The sequence below is a fragment of the Tyto alba genome, unplaced genomic scaffold (genome assembly GCF_018691265.1).
Source record: "Tyto alba isolate M040663 unplaced genomic scaffold, T.alba_DEE_v4.0 Super-Scaffold_23, whole genome shotgun sequence".
NCBI lineage: Eukaryota > Metazoa > Chordata > Aves > Strigiformes > Tytonidae > Tyto > Tyto alba.
The window spans coordinates 28,061,225-28,078,041 of NW_024881297.1; the positions used below are offsets into that span (position 1 = coordinate 28,061,225).

The 16,817-nt window shown below is 54.3% G+C and overlaps 1 protein-coding gene across 1 annotated transcript in view; it reads left to right on the forward strand.

Annotated features, from left to right (window-relative positions):
• Positions 1-16,817, forward strand: part of LOC116964445 (SAP domain containing ribonucleoprotein) — a 29,920-nt gene that overhangs the window by 4,962 nt on the left and 8,141 nt on the right. Inside the window, exons 6-9 of the mRNA XM_042796897.1 lie at positions 1,037-1,110; positions 1,712-1,740; positions 2,311-2,336; positions 3,552-3,620. Coding sequence (XP_042652831.1) covers positions 1,037-1,110; positions 1,712-1,740; positions 2,311-2,336; positions 3,552-3,620 — 198 coding nt within the window. The remainder of the gene's footprint in view (positions 1-1,036; positions 1,111-1,711; positions 1,741-2,310; positions 2,337-3,551; positions 3,621-16,817) is intronic.

The following is a 16,817-nucleotide window of genomic DNA, read 5'->3' on the forward strand; positions in this document are numbered from 1 at the left end:
ACTGTGCTTTTGGCTAAAGTAAATGTTTCCATTAAAATAATATCTGTTTTTCTAACCTCTAAGACACCAAACACATTTTTGGGCCCTTGGGTAATAATAAAATGTTAAATATTTCCCTTAAGCTTTTAAGGGGATTTAATACTCGTAGGTGCAAACCCTTGCGCCTGCGGCGTTTCCAAGCGTTTCCGTGCCCAGGACAGCGTGCCCTAAGCCAGGCAAGGGCAGCAGGCCGAGTCCTTTCTACGTAGCTGAATTTCTTCTTGAATTGCGCCGCTGATGGCGAGCTCTGCTTGCAGGGCTGAGCCAACTGCATGAATAGTGTCGCGTCTCTTGTGAAAGGGCTTGTGCCACCGAGCTCCCTGAAAACAAACACACACACGCACACCCCCCCTCCACTTTTTGAGGATATTTCTTTGGCCTTTTGCTTGGGGGGGGAGGGGGAAGAAAAGGAAATCTTGTTTGCCTCTCTTCTTGCAAATCAGCCGAAGCCGGTTGTGCCTCCCGCGTGCTCCCTGCCGCCGGGAGGGATGTCGGGGGCTGCTCCCTTTGTAGTCCCTGCCAGGAGTGTGGCTCCTTTCCCCCTGGCACGAGGGCTGCCCCGGGCGAGGGGCGCGGCACTGGCCCCGCGTGCTGCCACACAGACCTCCGTCAGCACCCCGGTCCCGTTCTCCCTCGGCACCCCTCCTCTCCCCGGAGCGCTCCCTGAGCAGCAGAGGGACGGCATGCCTTTTTTATTAGTTTGTTTTCTTATTAGGCCTGTGTTTATCGGACCCGTGCGGGCGCCTTTTGGTCAGCGTGCGTTCCGGTGGCCGCGGGGGTGGCACCTGCCAATGGGAGGTACCCGCAGCATCTCCCTTCACCTGTGGGTGCGGGGGGGGGGGTTCCCCTTTCCAGGCTGCACGCTGCTGGTCAAACAGGGCACGTTGGAGCGTTAGCCCGCTGAGTTTATGTGCCTCTCTCCCTTCTAAGAACCCCTTTTCTGTACCCCTCAAACCCTCACTTTTCCTCAGTCGGTCCTTTTTTCTCCCCCCTCCAGCGGATGCAGAAGAGGGCCGAACGCTTCAACGTGCCCGTGAGCCTGGAGAGCAAGAAGGCAGCGCGGGCAGCTCGGTGAGTCTGCGCTCGGAGCTTTCTCCCCTCTTCTTCTGTGGGACAAGAGACCCCTGCGGCCCCATCTGCCCGCAGCGCGGTGGTTTGGGGCGAGGTGCCTGGGGGGGGTGGGACAGCACTGCTGGGGAGGAGTCGGAAGAACGCGGGGGAGGTTGCCTCCAGCCTGAACAAACAGCGGATGGGTTTGCTGGGAGGTTTGCAGACGCGTGCTGCGGTGCTTCTCACGAGGTGGGAGACCCCCCTGTGTCAGATCTGGGCTGCGTCTGATTGTGGGGTGCTCGATGCATGCTTTACTGGCACAGTTATTCTGGAAAGACAGGGCAGTGGGAGGGTAAGTGGTGAATGCTGGTGATGTGACTGGCTTTCTGGGCTTGGAGATTGGTTTTATGAAGAAAGTGGGGGATTGATGTATGCAGCGCAGGAGTTGCGGCAGTAGTTGCATTAGCCAGTAAGAGCCTGTGCCAGCTAATCTTGCCCCCAGACCAGTTTTGCTCAAGTACACTCATGAAAAGAATTCGAAGGAAAAGTTCACACCTAAGACTTGACGTGTCGACCTTATCTTTGCCCGAGTCTCTGACTGAGCTCTGTTTACCTTTGGCAGGTTTGGTTTGGCCACAGTTTCGACTAAAGGTGAGGAGGTGAAGCAGAACCAATTCATGGAGTGACCTTACTGCAAATATTTAATGATTCCTGCAACAAAAAAAAAGTTGCTGGTGGGGCTACCTTTGTTTCCACTTCTGTTTGTTTCCCTGACCATGCTCAGGAGCTCTGAGCGGGAATTGTAGAATTGTGAAGAAAGGGACACATGTTGCTCCCTTGGGAATTCAGACATGTCGCAGCATCTATTTTCCCTAAGCACAGCTGGAAGACACTAGCCAGGCTTCCCTGTGGTACCCCAAACAGTGTGCCAAACATCCTTTGGCTTCACAAAGCGCCAGGTTCAGTTGCCAAAGCCATCTTGGCGAAGGGGGACGGCAGCAGTTTTGTGGGGGGAGAAGCTGTTTTGAAGGTGAAAAAGAAATTGGATAGAGATCAAGGCTGGGAAAAACAGGTGAGTGGTTCCGCACTGGTCTGTGGTGGGCTGGGTGCAGGGCTGCTTCGGGCAACGCTGGGACTTTGCTGCACCTCTTTTTGGAAAAGATGCTGCTCCCGATGTTTCTTCTCTAACTGGGTTTTCTTTTTCTTGCCTTCTCGTTTCAGGCCTCTCTGCAGACAGCAAACCCACGGTAAGAAATGCTTCTTGTTCTTGAGTTACTGCTGATCAGGCCCTTAACACATGTTGTAATTTGTAGAAAGAGGTTCCTGTCTGCAGGGGTGAACTATCAAAATGGGCCATGAACAACATCTGTGGAGTGAGAGTTAATGGCATGGCCCACCTGCATGTCGTGCCAACACTGAACTTGTTGGGTTCCCGTCCCTGTGGCTGCCTCTTAGCACAGCCTTCTCAGATGAGCACATTTAGAATGAAATGCTGAAAGGAGCAAAGGTGGATATTTGTGGGGGTTTTCTTCATATGCCTGACTTCCATTCTGTTGTTTGAATTATGCTTCAGGAATGGAAATGACGAAGGGGCTGTAGTAAATTACTCTGCTTTTAATGGCCAATGCTGCCTTGCCTGTCCGACTCCCAGGTCGGAGGCACGGCAGTGAGCTGAGAGCTCTGGCAGCCCGGGCAGCCGGCTCGCTCTGCGCGTGCTCGACTGAGGGTGAGCGGGGCAAAGTAAAGCCAAGATCTCTCATCAGGAGAGGTTGTAGGTTCCTCTGGTGCTGAGGGCCTAAAAGACCTTGCATGAGTGTCTGTGGGGCAGAACAGCATCAGGGTTTCCCATGCAGAGCTGTGCCCCGAGCAAGGCTTGTCCCCAGGAGCCTGCGTGCGTCGGGGATAAGTGCCATGATGGTGGCTGGTGCCTCTCTGGGCACCCAATCGAGCTGGGTGCTGCGTGGGGGAGCTGCATGGTCCAGGGGACCTGCTTAGATGTCACGAGTTTTGGAAGGGTGAGAGTGCAGCAATGGCTTTCATAAACCTGTGGCAGCACGGATAATTTTTAGGAGTGCTGGCGAGTTTGCCCAAGAGGCTGTTTATTTTCTGTGTGTGTTGACCAGACTGCTCCAGGAAAGGTACCGGGTACCGCCGGCTCACAGGAACAGTCTGAAACAGCGGTTCCTCCGGGACAGGGAGCAGCACCGGAGGGGGTGTTCGCCCTTCGGTTGGTTTGCGGAAGCAAAGGGGCAGGCTGGCACTTTCCAGCAACTTCATTTGGGACCCTGGTCCTGCCTCGGTGCTGGCAGGAGCTGGTGCTGCTGGCTGTCACCGCAGCGCCCAGCGGAGTTTTCCCTGGGGCGGATCGCTGTGCATGGGTCTGTTCTGGGAGGCGGCCTTATCGCTCTCCCTGCAACTGGGATGTCAAAAAAAAATATAAATTGTTTCCTATGTCTTTGTAGGTAAACATGGATAAATTAAAGGAAAGGGCTCAAAGATTTGGGTTGAATGTCTCCTCGCTCTCCAAGAAGGTAAGGTGCCTTGGCCTCCAGGACACTTTGCACCTCCAGATTAGCCCGGTGCCCCAGCTCGTGGTGTGCCGTGACCGTTCGGAGCTTTGGTGCTGCCCGAGGTTTTACATCTTGTTATTAGTGCAGTGGCCTGGGCCCCGGACCCCGGGGGAGCCCTGTCAACACCGTTTCCTTCATCTTCCCTTCTGTTTGTTTTTGCGTGTGTGACTCTCGGTATGGTTTTGAGCGAGTTACGACTGCGGAATAGAGGTGTTGAATTTTAAGATTGTTCATCCACATTTTAGCATGGGAAGAGACGCCGTTTAGCGGGCCGTGTAAGTGGTTTGTTTCCAGGCGTTTGGCTCGCGCTGTGTAAGTGCACATTTCTGATTGCGGTAGGAGCTGAGTCTGTAACGACCAAGGTAATGAGCTCTCTGAAGAGAAGGCATCCAGAGCTCCCTGGTAGGAAATAACTCTTTGAAGTACAAATGAGATGAGCTTTGCAGGGGAATGGATTTGATCTTAGAGCTATTTATTTTTTTTCCCGGGGAGAAATACACAGAAGCTTCTGAGCGTAGCCCCTGGGTCCTCATACCCAGCAACTGGTTTAGCTCAGCCTCCGCACGAGGAGCCGTGGCGGGGTCTGGCAGGGGCTGGGGCCGCGCTGGACGGGTGAGCTTTGCTGAAGGGCTCTGAACGTGCTGGGGGGGGCCACAACAGGGTGTGCTTGGAGGTGGAGGTCTGCTGGAGAACGGTGCACTCACCGGTGTGGTAATCCCTTGCTGAAACATGTTCTGTAGCAAATGCGGGAGAAGATGAATTTAGCGTGTTTGGGGAGAACAGAAGAAAGGATAAATATATACTCTGAGATTAATACAACATCCTGTGTGCTTCCCAAACAAAAATAGCCTTTTCCTCTTCTGGGCTGTAACGAGCCTTGTGCTGCAGCACTGTTCAGAAATAGCGGTGAGCGAAAAAGAATTGTCCAGCTACAGCAGCTGGCTGATGTTGGCATGGAGACCTCTCCTCTCCATGCGGAAAAGGGTAAGAGCCAGGGGAGGTTCATCTTCTCTCCATCCCTGTGAAATAAGCCCCTCTCCTCCTCAGGGGGATGGATTTGACCTTTCTTGCTGCCTTTTTCTCCACGTACGAATGTTCTGCTTTATTCCACTGGCCCTGGGAATTCACTGATGTAGAAAATATCTGGCATTGGAGGTCGCTGTTCCCCCCCCTTCCCACTCCTGTCCCTTTGGGGGTGGGGGAAGGAGGCCAGTGCATTAAAGCTGGGATATGTGGAGCTCAGGGTGAGAGGCTGCTCAAACATCATTAACCCTGTCACTAGGAGCTCCCATTTTTCAGGAGGAATATATGCCTTGTCAATGTTTATGGCCGTGGCCTTCCCTGGGTAGGATTGTGCGGCTGCAGCTTAATAAGGCCGGGGCTTATGGAAGGAGTGGGCTTCCCGGCTTGCGCCGTGGTGCCTGTACATGGCAGAAACCTGCAGCCACCGAAGCGCGAGGTCTGAGCCCCCCCGCGCCGTTAGCCAGCAAATGCAGCTCACGGTATCCCAAGGAACTGCTCCCCGTGGCAGAGATGGAGACCAGCCGGTGGGGAGAACGCCGTGCTGGGGTCAGGATCGGTGGCAGGGCTGGCTCTAGCCGCCTGATCGCCCGGCGCTGGGCTTTGTGTGTCCCCCCCCCGTGTGTCCCCCCCCCCTCCCCAGCTCTGCCGAGCGGTGTCCAGCCCCAGGGCTCGCTGCGCCGTGTCTCTTTTTTTTTTTGTTTGCTCCACCAGGAAGCCGAGTTCATGGGCTTAGAAGTGGCTTCTCCCACTGAGCGGAGCACACTCTTGCATTCCTGGGAGGAATATTATTGGTTACTTTAATTAGCTGGTAGTATTGTGCTTCCCACCTGGGTGCTCTTTATAGCTTTTCATTACGGAGGAGCCTGGCAGTTGCGAATGTTTACATGTGTCTTGGCAGGTTTTTATACCATGCGTCGCAGCAAAAACTTTACAATAAACCATTGTCTCCACGGAGCCACACTTCATTTCCTATTCAAATTGGTTTGGGGAGGGGTAGGGATGGGGGGGTAGAATCGTAGCTAAGGGGGATTTCAGACCTGCTGTGAGCAGGGAGCAAATGCAGAGCTGCGTTAGTGGCTGTGAACTCATCTGTAGCTTTGAACCCCCCTTCCCCCTCTGTTAGCCCTCTGGGGTAGAAATCTTTCAAGTTTAAAATCCTCTTCCTCTCTGTCTAAAGGAAAAGAGAGACCCCGGTCGCTGGGAGGAGAGCAGGCGAGCGAAGAGAAAGGTTGGCTGTGCTGGAGCAGAAGAGGCAGGTGCTCATTTGTCTCGAGGCAGCACGGGGCCATCAAATTAATTTTTAAAATAAATCAAGCAAGCGTTTATCTCCCTGTAGCACTGGCTCTCCCCTCCGAGGCCTCCTGTTAAAGCACACGCTCGCTGACCTAAAGCTACCATCCCTTGACTCCTGTTAGTTGTACTTAACCCCCCACACTTGTAAATGTTCCCTCTCTATAGCAGCTGCTCCCGGTAACACTCAACTCTCCGCTCCCCAGGGGAGGATGTTTAGCTGCATGTTTTATATGCAGGGTCTGATGCTGCAGAGGGAGCTGCCTGCGTCGTGGCTGTGATTCAGAAGCATTTCTCCAAGGGGGTGGTTTGCTCTTTATGTATAAAATAGCCTCGTACGTCTCCTGCTGAGAAAGTGTTGGCACCAAATGGACAGCGAGAGACCTTGGGAGAACATAAAAGCTCTGTTTGCCACCTTTGTATCACATTATCAAATACCTTTCCCGATCTGAACAGATGACTAAAATAATTGGCTTTTATATCTCCTCTTTAACGTGGAGGTCTCAAACTGCCTCACAAACAATTAGCTGATTAACCCTCGGCCGTTCAGAGGTTGGGAGCAGAGGGGTGAAGCGACTCTGTGCCAAGGTCGCTCCGAGTCAGGAGTCCTCACTCAGAGCCCTCTTCTCCCCGGTGCAGTCCCCTGAGCCGGGGGTGAAACAAAGGATTTTTGCCACAAATCTCCGTATGCACGCCTGGCATCCTCACCCCTCATCACGGGGACCCTGTCCGATCACTGACTTGGGGACTTCTCAGCGCCAGGGGAAGTTTCTGTGGCTGTTGAGAGGCCTGTCAGTAGCGAGGCAGAGAGGGGAGCGTGACTCTCAAACCGTGTGTCACCTTGAATAACTTCATTTTTCTTTGCCTGGTTGCGAGTCTTCCATTTTACAGCTGGAGCATAAGACACGTCGAGAGCCTTGCAGGCGTCCCGGCTCGGATCCTGAGCACGGGGAGCTGATGTATCCCCTTGATCCAAAGGTACCGTCTCCCCTGGCTAGGAAGAGTTAATGTTTTAATACAGCCATCAGTCTTGATTAATGCTGGTTTAATTCCGGTTAATGAGAATGTGTTTTACATGGAGCAGATCAGAGCTGCGCTCAGCTGGCCGGAGCTGGCAGGCTGACTGCGTGACGTTTGTGTGGTGCTGGAGGGGAGCAGGGGTCAGTGGACCAGCAGAAAGTGTGTGTGTATACAAAATAGCTAAATGAGAGAGAGAAAACAATTGGCTTAATTGTTTGGCTTCCAGCAAGCTTATAATAACGTGCTGAGGAGGAATCCTTTTCCTGGATAATTTTTCTGCCTGCAATCTTTCCAAACACCCCCTGCCAGCCCCGGATGAGAAGCTATTAACCACCAAGGAAGCAAAGGGTGGTGGTGGGGGGAGATGTTGGCAATGGAAAGGAAAAAGGATTCGTGGACAAGGATTGTTTCTAGCAAGCACCGGGGATGGACGTGTCGTGCGTGGTGGCATGTGCCTGCGTTTTTGAGAAGCGTGATTGGCTTCTGTGGCCAGTTTGTTGTCAAGAAACGGCTTTTGCTGTCACTTTGAAGAGATGGCTCCTGCATTGTTTGAAAGGGCTCGTGCCCCTGAATATTATTTTCTTTCCAAACTTCACTTTTCCTGGCTGTCATCAGCTCTGTGTCATCTGGTTGCTGTCCTCTCTGCTTCCTACCCAGTCTCTGCTGTGGCAGGACAGAGGCGAGCTGTCTCCTCCGGGTTATAACCCAGCCCCTCCTCTGTCTGTGTGCTTCATCTTAATTCCTTCTCTCTTACCTTCTGTAGTGCGTTGTGATTAGAATGTATATAAAAGACAGCCTGGGAAGGTGTCCTCACCACACTGCAAATTTGCAGTGGGGTTTTATTTGTCCTGAGAAGCTGACGGCTCATCTGCGTGTTGTCGGCACATCGTCCCTCTTCAGGGCTGCTACACGAGCTCTGCTTTTTCAGTGGGCTTACAGAGCACTTGGCACTTAAATCAGCCACGTAAAAGAAGTTTGGTTTTTTTTTCTCCTCCCTTGAAGCAGCATCGCAGTGACACGTGGACCGGGCAGGGGAGCGCGCCAGATGTGGAGGAGCTGGTATGTCGTGATAGACCGCACGACGAATGCAAGTGCTTCTGTGGGCAGAGCTGCGGTGCTGCACTCGGGACTTTCCCTGTGCCCTGAAATTCCCATGACATTGTGCTTTTAATTCTTAATATTTTTAGGTATTTAAAAAAGCTGCTCTAGATAATTTTTAATGGATTTTCCATCTCCCTCTGAGTTGGACTAGTGGTAACTAAGGCAGCTGGCTTTACAGGGGGAGAAGATTAAAAAATAGTTCTGGTCCAAAGAGCAAAGCCCTCTAAAACACCCTTCATGTTTTCACTTGTTACAGAAACTTTTCCATAGCCCTGCAGAAAGTAGAAACTAGGTCAGATAGAAGGCCGCAGCTCGCATTGCACGGGGGTGCAGAAGCAAAGTTGGAAGATCCAGACACAGACTAATGCGGGTAGCACGGAGGGTTGGAGGGTTGAAGCCGGGAGACGGCAGCCCGAGGCTCAGCAGCCGATACCTCGAGGGCGCCTGAGCTGGTTCGTGGCTTTTTTTCACCTTGGCTGTTGCTGAGCAGGTCTGACTGCAGATGGGTAACAGCGTCTGTACCCAAAGGTAAAAACCTCAGTCAAAAGGTAAACCTCAGTCCCGAGGAGAGAAAGAGCAGTTTTGGGGCACTCCGACCTGAACGCTTTTGCAGGTAAGTGCTGGGGAGTTTCCAGCCCCTCTAAGGATTTATAGAAACTGAGCACTAATCCTCGAGGAACTGATTTTTCTCTGCTGGCACCTGGAGAGAGCCCCACGCAGGTCTGTGCTCGGCTCTCCGCGTGCTTTAGCTGCGTGCCGCGGCGGCTGTCGGTGTGTGCTGCCTCTCCCCTCGCTGCCTCTCCTTCCCCCCAAGCCCTACAAAGCGACGTCACTATTTTCCAAGTCGAGCCGCTGAATGCGGGCCTGTTGGTTTAAGATAATGGGAAGTGACAAGGTGAAGAATAGTGCTGGCAGTCATGGACGTTTTAACACAAGGGTGCTGTAAGCGAGGCCTCCGCCGCCCCTACCCCCTCCCGGGTCGCTCGGGGAAGGGGTTTGGCAGCATCCCTGGGTGGAGGGCAGGGCGGGTGAGATGTTTGTGTTTGCCCTTTGTAGTGGGTGGGGGGGGTGTTGTAATCTTGTTTCTAACACTCCTGCACCCAGGGAGCACCCCCCTCCCGCCCCGTCCTGGCCGTGGCGAAGCTCGGCCCCAGCACGGCAGGACAAAGGCCGTCGGCCGCAGGCTGCGCGGCGTGCTGCGGCACGGGCGCGGAAGGAAAGGGAAGGGGAGGCTCTGCAGAACCTCCGTGCCAGCACGGGGCTTCCTGGTGGGCTTGAGGATGGGCCTGGGTCTTCCCAGGGCTGCAACCCTGGGGGAAAATAGGACCTGAGGTTACAAGACGAATCTAAAGGCTTAACAGACCTCAATTCTTTTCCCTTTTGTGTGTTTTGATTAAGACAAAGCAAGTGTCCCCCGGAGGGGTGCGGTGGTGGCCTGATGCACTCTGGCCAAGGGCAATGCGACAGTCTTCTCTGGGTAGAGGGATGGATTTGTGGTTTCCAGTCCTCATCCCTGGTGATCCAGCTGGTGTACGCTGGGATTGTGCAAGGAAATTAAGGTCTTGTGTTTCCTAGAAGGCAAATAACGCGTTTTGTCTACCCAGCCTCTTCTCTGGCAAATAACTCCGGACTGGTATGCAGGGCAAAGGCATCTAGGCTTGCTGCTGAAAGCAGAAACCTCAGTGGAGCCCGAGGGGATGTGTGCCCATGGACCTGAACAGCTACGGTCGCTGTGCGGGGGACAGCCAGCGCCTGCACTGGTGCAGTGAGTGGTCACGGATTGCAGGGGGCCGCCAGCCCGACTGCGCGGGTGGGTTCCCGTGCAGGAGGGTGAGGACGAGTTTGAAATGCAGGTATTGGGCTGCGACGCCGTTCTGGCCTAGGCAGATCTGCAAAGCTTGAAACACCCTCAAGCTTCCCGCCTCCGCGATCTCCCTGCTCTTTTAGTGGCATAAATGCTCGTCGCTCTCCTGCGTGTTTTACTCTCTGCTGCTGTGACTGAGTCACACTAATAGGAAGTAGTGAGGTTAATGAGACGCAAAGCTCGATCGTGCTGCACGAGGTATGAAGAGCCTTAGGTGTGTTGTAGCAAACGACTGGTTACGCTTTTCAGGTGGGAGCATCATTTCATGGTTCTGGGTCGACCGTGTGCCTGCGGGCACATACCCGCGCAGGAATGTGAGCGTGGCGCTCCTGGGAAGCCCGTCCTCTTGCCTCGGTGGAGATGCCGGTGCTCTCCTGCTGCTCCCCTAAAATCCATCGTGCCAGAAAGGTTCAAGTTCAGCCACGCAGCGGCGGGTAAGTGGCCGTGCCCAAGGGGCTGGAAAGCTGGAGAGCCCGCGTCCTGAAGCACCCCTTCCACGGTGCCTGTGCTGTGACCCTCGGTCACCTGTGCTCTCAGCTGTTGTTATTTCCTCCCCTCTGGCATTTCCTTTCCAGCATATCCAAAATAATTTCCTTCTCTCCTGCTGCCTCAGCTACCCACACTCTTGTAAATCTTGGCGCCAGCTTCCTCCCAGTCTCGGGCAGCGTGGGTCTCGCGTGGCAGCGGTGAGTGAGGTGCTGGGGTTGCAGAGCTGCCCCGCATGTTTCTCGGTCGCGTTGTTTTCTCCCGTGGTGCTGGCTGCTTTCTGGCTGCCGCAGCCCTGAGCAGGCGTCACCGTGACCAAGCTCATCCCAATCTCTCCAGAGCTTCTCGGGGAACCCCCTTCAGGCTCACTCCCCTGTCCCTCTCGCACATGCTCTGCTGGGGATTCTGTTCCTTATCTGCTTTCCTGAATTTTCAACTCTGGACTTTCTGACTTTGCAAAGCCCCTGGTGAAGTGCGAGGGTTTAGTTTCTCCGTTCCCCACAAATAAACTCCACGTCAGGCAAAGGTGGAGCTGCCCTCTGCGGCAGGCAGTGCGTAGGTGGCTGCGGTTTTGGTGCCGTGGGAATTCGGGGTGTGAATGACCCGGTTGTCATGACGGTTTCAGGGTGTAGGAGGGAGGGGAAGGAGGTGCTGAGCGGAGCCAGCCCCTCCGTGTGCCTCCCCCGGGACGTGTGAGGTACCCAGGGCCTGCCCTTGGCTCCAGGCTTGGTGGTGGCATCCACGTGCTGTGTCACCGTCATCCTCTCTGTACTGGATACACGTGGTTGGGCACATGAGAACATCTTAGGCCCTTCTACAGCTGATAAGACTGTGGCTTTCATTATCTTCTCAGCGCTTACTGGGTATCACGGGATGTTTTCTCAAGCCTTTGCCTGGGCAGGATGAAAAAACAGCAGTTGAAGAAACCCATAACTCTGTCGCCAATAGAAATGTCAACTCGGCGTCCAGCTGCCCTCTAGAAGGGCTGGAGGGTCTTCTGCTGGGCTGCAGGACGTCTGCCGGCGCGGTGCCGTCGTGGCTGGGCTGACCCGGTCCCAAGCCCGCGGTGACGTGTTCACCGCAGCCCTGTCGCAGAGGAAGAAAAGCTGTTGTGAAACCCCCCAAAGCAGAAGTGGCTCAGTGCTGCGCTCACTCCCGTCTGCTGCCGGCTCCCGCTCCTCGAGCGATTTGGCATTTACCATTATTCCTTCGGAAGCGCTTCCCCCTCCGCCCCAGCCCTTCGCGCGCGCTTACACACCCCCACGATGTCATTTTAAAAATAAATGACGAGAGCGCCGCGCGGGGTCAGGGGGACTCCTGCTCGTGCATTGATCCCGGCGCCGCCTGAAAGGGCTCCGCGTCCCGGACAAACCTTTGGGGAGTGGCGAAGGGCTCGCTCCCGGGGGGGGGGGGGGGTGGGTGTGGGGGGGACAGCGCTGGGGGGGACTCTCTGACCTCCCTCTGCCCAGTCATCTGGTTCTTCATTGGTCCCCGCTGTGAAACAGAACTTCGCTTTTGTCTGTAACACAAATACATCTTTTCCCCACCCCCCCTTTCCCCCTCTATTATGATTCAATCAATGATGTCATTATGTCCCATTCAGGGGCTCTTGAACCATTTGGCTGCAGGAATTTGGAGGAGCGGCGGGGGAAGAATGGCAGACCTGGCTCTCGCTCCCGGCCTTCCAGAGCCTCAACCGGAGAAACAAAGTCAGGTTTCCCCTTAACCCCTCTTCACCGCAGAGGACAAAAGTAAAAACAGCCCCCAAACCCCCCCCGTGAGATGCACAGAGGGGTGCGTGTGCCACGCGCATGCGGAGGGGGGCTGCGAGGAACGTCTGTGGGTGAATTAAACCTCGGGCGGTTCTGAGGATCCCCTCCTTTCCATTTAATTCCTTTTAATTAAGATAACTTCAGCAGCAATTCCTGTTCTTGGAAGACTCGACGGTTTCGCATCCCCCGGCAGCGCTGGGCTCTGCGGTGATATTGCACCGAGTCCTCGGTCCGGGGCTGTGGCTTTGGAGGGGACTCTGAGCTTCCCCTTCCCAGCTGTGCACGTGGTGCCAACAGCTTTGTAGGAGCGCTAGAAAAATCTCTGTAAAGGCAAGTTATCCATGGGCTCAGCCCCTAAAAACTTTTCCTAGTCTTACTAATTCAGCGATGGGAAGCCTCTCTCTCTCAGAAAGCCCTCTCCGCTGCGGTAATGGGAGAGCAGAGCTGATCTCCCCCGGCTCCGCGCGCTCTGGAAGGTCCTTCGGGGCACCGATGGCTGCGGTTTGGGGAGCGCTGAGCTCGGGGGTGGGGGCCGAGACCCTTGACTGTAGCTCCAGGACCACCTCAAACACCTTTTCTGCAGCAGCTTCTGTGAGCGGGCACCCTGCAGAGCTGCTGCTGGTGCGTGGCTGGGCGTCCCCCCCGGCCTGGCTTTGTGAGAACGCGCGCTTTGAGGTTTTCCAGTGTTTTAGCTGCGGGTGTGTGATGTGCTTTTGTAGGTCGGACCATTAGGCAGCCGGGCTCATCCCGCAGGGCCACAAGAAGCTTCTTGAAAATCCTGGTCTTGTAATAATGTTTGGGATGGAACAGCTTAATTCCACGGGTAATTTAGTGGCTAATATACCTTTTCCCGGGCTCTGGCCATTCTTGTTCTTTAGAAGGCATAAAAGTGAGTGAGGGGGTGTTTGTGCCGGAGGTGTGGCCGGGAGAGGAGGAGTCCCTGTAGATGAGACTCTTCCCGCTCTGGCGTGCAAGCTGCCAACCTGCAGGAATAAATGCGTGGCTTTAACAATTAGAAGGGTTTAGCTAGTCAAATATTTGCAGAGCAGCAGCTCTTTTGCTAGATTCCCCTTCAAGCTCTGCAGGAATCTCAAGCTTTTAGTGATAGTGGAGAAACCAAATTACGTGACCCTAAAAGATCAAACATAAGGTACTTTCTGGGCGTTTTACCCACCGCCTTTCATCTCTTCTGGTTAAAAAAAGCTCTGGGGGCTTTGTACGTGTAGAGGTGGTGAGTGTCCACACAGGTCCGGGCTCTAGAGGTGAAGGCTGTCAGCCTGCGTGTTCCCTCTTCCAGCCTGCTACTCGGCTGTCTCTGATTTGTTTTTTTCTGTGGGGTCTTGCTGGTTGGAGGTGGCCCTGGGTGCTGTTGGGTGTCAGCGCCTCCCGGAGTGCAGATTCCTCTTGGCTGAGGTAGAGAAGCCAACCCCGTGAGTGCGGTTCCCTGTCCAAAATCCAATCAAGTGACCCTCTACGCCAGGTCTTCCCTCCGCAGGATTTTGCCTTTGCCTTTGAAGGGAGGGCTGCTCTGCCCGGGAGAAGGAGGAGGAGGATGGTCTGTGGGGTGAGGCTGAAAAACCAAATGCCCAGCCTAAAAGTCAAATGTGGCATTGCCTGGGTGAAGGGTTGGCCTGTCGGTGTGGGGACGTGCAGCGTCCAGGCATGCCCACAGCTCAAAATAGAGTCATTTGGCAGAGAAAAAAAGGTTGGGGCTGGGAGAGAATTGATCATCCACCCTTCGCTCTGCTACTTCTCAAAGAGAAACCAGGCGGAAATGGTGAGGGAAAGGCTGAGTTATGGCCGGCCCTGTGCTGCTCTGCTTGGAGGGTAGTGCTTGAAGTAGTTTATAGATTAGCACCGAGTCTCTTATAATTAAACTCCAGGCAGTGAAATTGCATCGGAAGGGGCTGCTCTGCCCTGCCAGTTTAGTTTCTCCTGGTTGTATTTGAGCTGCCGGGTCGCTAACTCTGCTCCCGTGAGCCACTGGCACTTCGGTGTGGGGGTCAGTCTGTGGGGTGCAAGGTCACTGCCAGGCCAGAGGTGCCTTGGGAGCTTCTGGGCAGCAGGAGGAAACTCTGGTTTCTCTCCAAACCTGCTTCACTCATTACTGAAAAATCTTTCACCTTTGGGGTTAGGAGTGGTGGGTGCTCACCTGCCGTCCCAAGCCCTTGCGTACGTGTGCTGAGCCTGGAGGTGAAACCACCCACGGCTCAAAATGAAGTTGGGTTCCCTGGGGTCCCCGGGGAACGACCGTGCACGGCGCCAGGGAGCGGCTTTGCTGCCCACCCCAGCGGTTGCTGCGGCCGCGTTTGCACCCGAGAGTTTTCTTGTCCTACCAACTCACCAGGGTGTCACTTCCTTTTGCCAGGACTGCATTCAGCTTGGGGAGCAGCAGCACTTGGGCACTTCTGCGCTGGCCGGGGGCTCGGCGTGTGGATTTGCGCCGCCGCTTGCAGGGGAAGGGTTAATGTTGCCGTGGTGTGTTGCCATTTTTGCGCTCGTTGGGTTTGAATAGAATGGAATTTTTTTTTTTTTTTTTTTTAAATCTGGGGCTAATGTGCAATTCAAATCGTGTTTAGTCATCGCCCGATTGCCTCTTTTTAATAACAGCTGGACTCTTCGAGGGAAAACTCTCCCGTTCTGCCAAGTGGCTTTAACTCTGCCGGCCTCCCGCTCCAGAGCCAGGTGTATCGCTCTTACACGTGCTCCCGGGGTCGGGGCCGAGCGCGGGGGGCTCGCCTCAAATCCTTCCCACGCTGAGGCCAGTCAGCTTTAGGAGGGAAGAGCCTCTGTAAATGCCAAGTGATATTTCAGATGCTGCTTGGCGGGTGCGAAGAGATAAAAAGCCCCTCCCGAGGCCTTTTGCCTTGTGGCGCACCTGAAATGCGTCTCGGTTGCTCGGCCGTGCGGCATTCCTGACGGGTTTGTTTCGTCCCTGACGTCGAAGTCGAAGAATGCTTTTCAACTCGGCGCTGGGAGACTTGCAGGTGTACTCTTAGCACATGGCTGCGACTTTCTTCTCTTCCTCCCCTGCTGATGCCGTTTGGGGCGAGCATAAACTTCTGGCTGTGAAAGCTGTGGTGTCTCGACACAGAGAAACCTCAGAACTGCCGGCTGTTGCGGCTTCTGCCCAACGTGATGTACAGAAAAACAGTTGGATGTTTTTTTTTTTTGCCTTCTCAACCTGTTTTCCAAGATGTATGTTGGAAGGAGGGGTGAGGAGCAAGCTTGCGGCTGCCTCTTTCCCTTAGCTCGCATAAAAAACCATTGCTGAGAAGGTGAGTTAGTCCAAGGAAGCAGGCAGTCACTGATCCCTGTGTTGCTCAGGCTTCATTAGCGTGAATGAGTCGATCAGGACCTCTCTGGGGTTTTAAACATCTCATGCTCTTTATGCTTCCCATCTCCTTTTGTAAATAAAGATCTTCAGCAACCCTTGGCTTGGTCTGTTCTTGCGCTAGCCTCGTCCCTGGCACTTCCAGCAGGGTTTTAACAGATGAAGTAAGCCAGAAGATCAAGCTTTGCTCTAACTTCAGGTGACTTTGTGGGCTAATTCTGTAATCTAGTTCCAGAAGAGACAGCAGGGAGCGCGCAGGCCGTCCGGGGCCCCGGCTGTGCTGGAGCGAGGCTGTTGGTGGGACCCAGCTGCGTTGGATGTCGCTGCTGTCTTGCTGTGAAGCTGTCAAAAGGGACATCTCTCTGAATCCCCAGGTTGAGCTCCTGGTGCTGGGGGTTCGGTGTCTCTTTTTTCTGTGCAGATAAAGCTGTGCTTGATATTTCCGAAATGCGCCGAGGCCCTTGCGCCCGCTTACGTGGTGTAATTTTGTGTAAGCTGTGCTGTTTAGAAGTCGTTCCTCTGTGGCAGCAGAAGAGAGGGTCCTTCTAACGCGCTGTTTGTATAAGGGCTGTGATAGGGACTTTACCACGTATCCCTGCCGCGTGTGTCTAATCTAAGTGGAGCCCTCGTGTTGGGGTTATTTTGGGGAAAGGCTATGGCTGTCTCTGCTGGCTCGGTCTCGGCGTGCGTCCCTTTGCCACCAGCTCCAAGTCTGGGCTGGAAACACGAAGTGCTGTTGGAGAGGGAAGAGCTGTGCTGGCTTGGGTTGAAAGGGGCAGTTTGAGAGATTTTCCCCCCCTCCTGCGTTTTATTGGGCCTTCGGAGGAGCGGAGCGTGAAAGCCAGCACCGCTCCCGCACGCTGCTCTCTGCGCGGCGGGGCGACGATCTCCTGCGTGCAAGGCAGTTTTGCAGTTGTCAGTGGGAAGGGGTGTAAGGCACACGTGGAATATTTCTGTATAAACCCTGGGCTTCCCTCTTGCTTCCCGTCCCCCGCTGAATGCTTGCTGGTGTACAGGAGCTTCGCCTCCAGAAGGCCTTGGCAGCACTTGGAGCCTGTGAGGGGAGAGAAACAGGAGGAATAAGTATGTTGAGATGAATTTCAAAAAGGTGGTGGGTGACAGCTGTGCGTCCCAGGATTGGAGTGTTTCTGAGAATAAAACCATCGGTTGCTGTCATTCACCCTCCGGGTATGAAATTGGAAGCCCAGTTACCCTTGAGTGTTTCATAACCTTTACCTTTTGGAGGTCAAGGCCATGTCATCATTAAT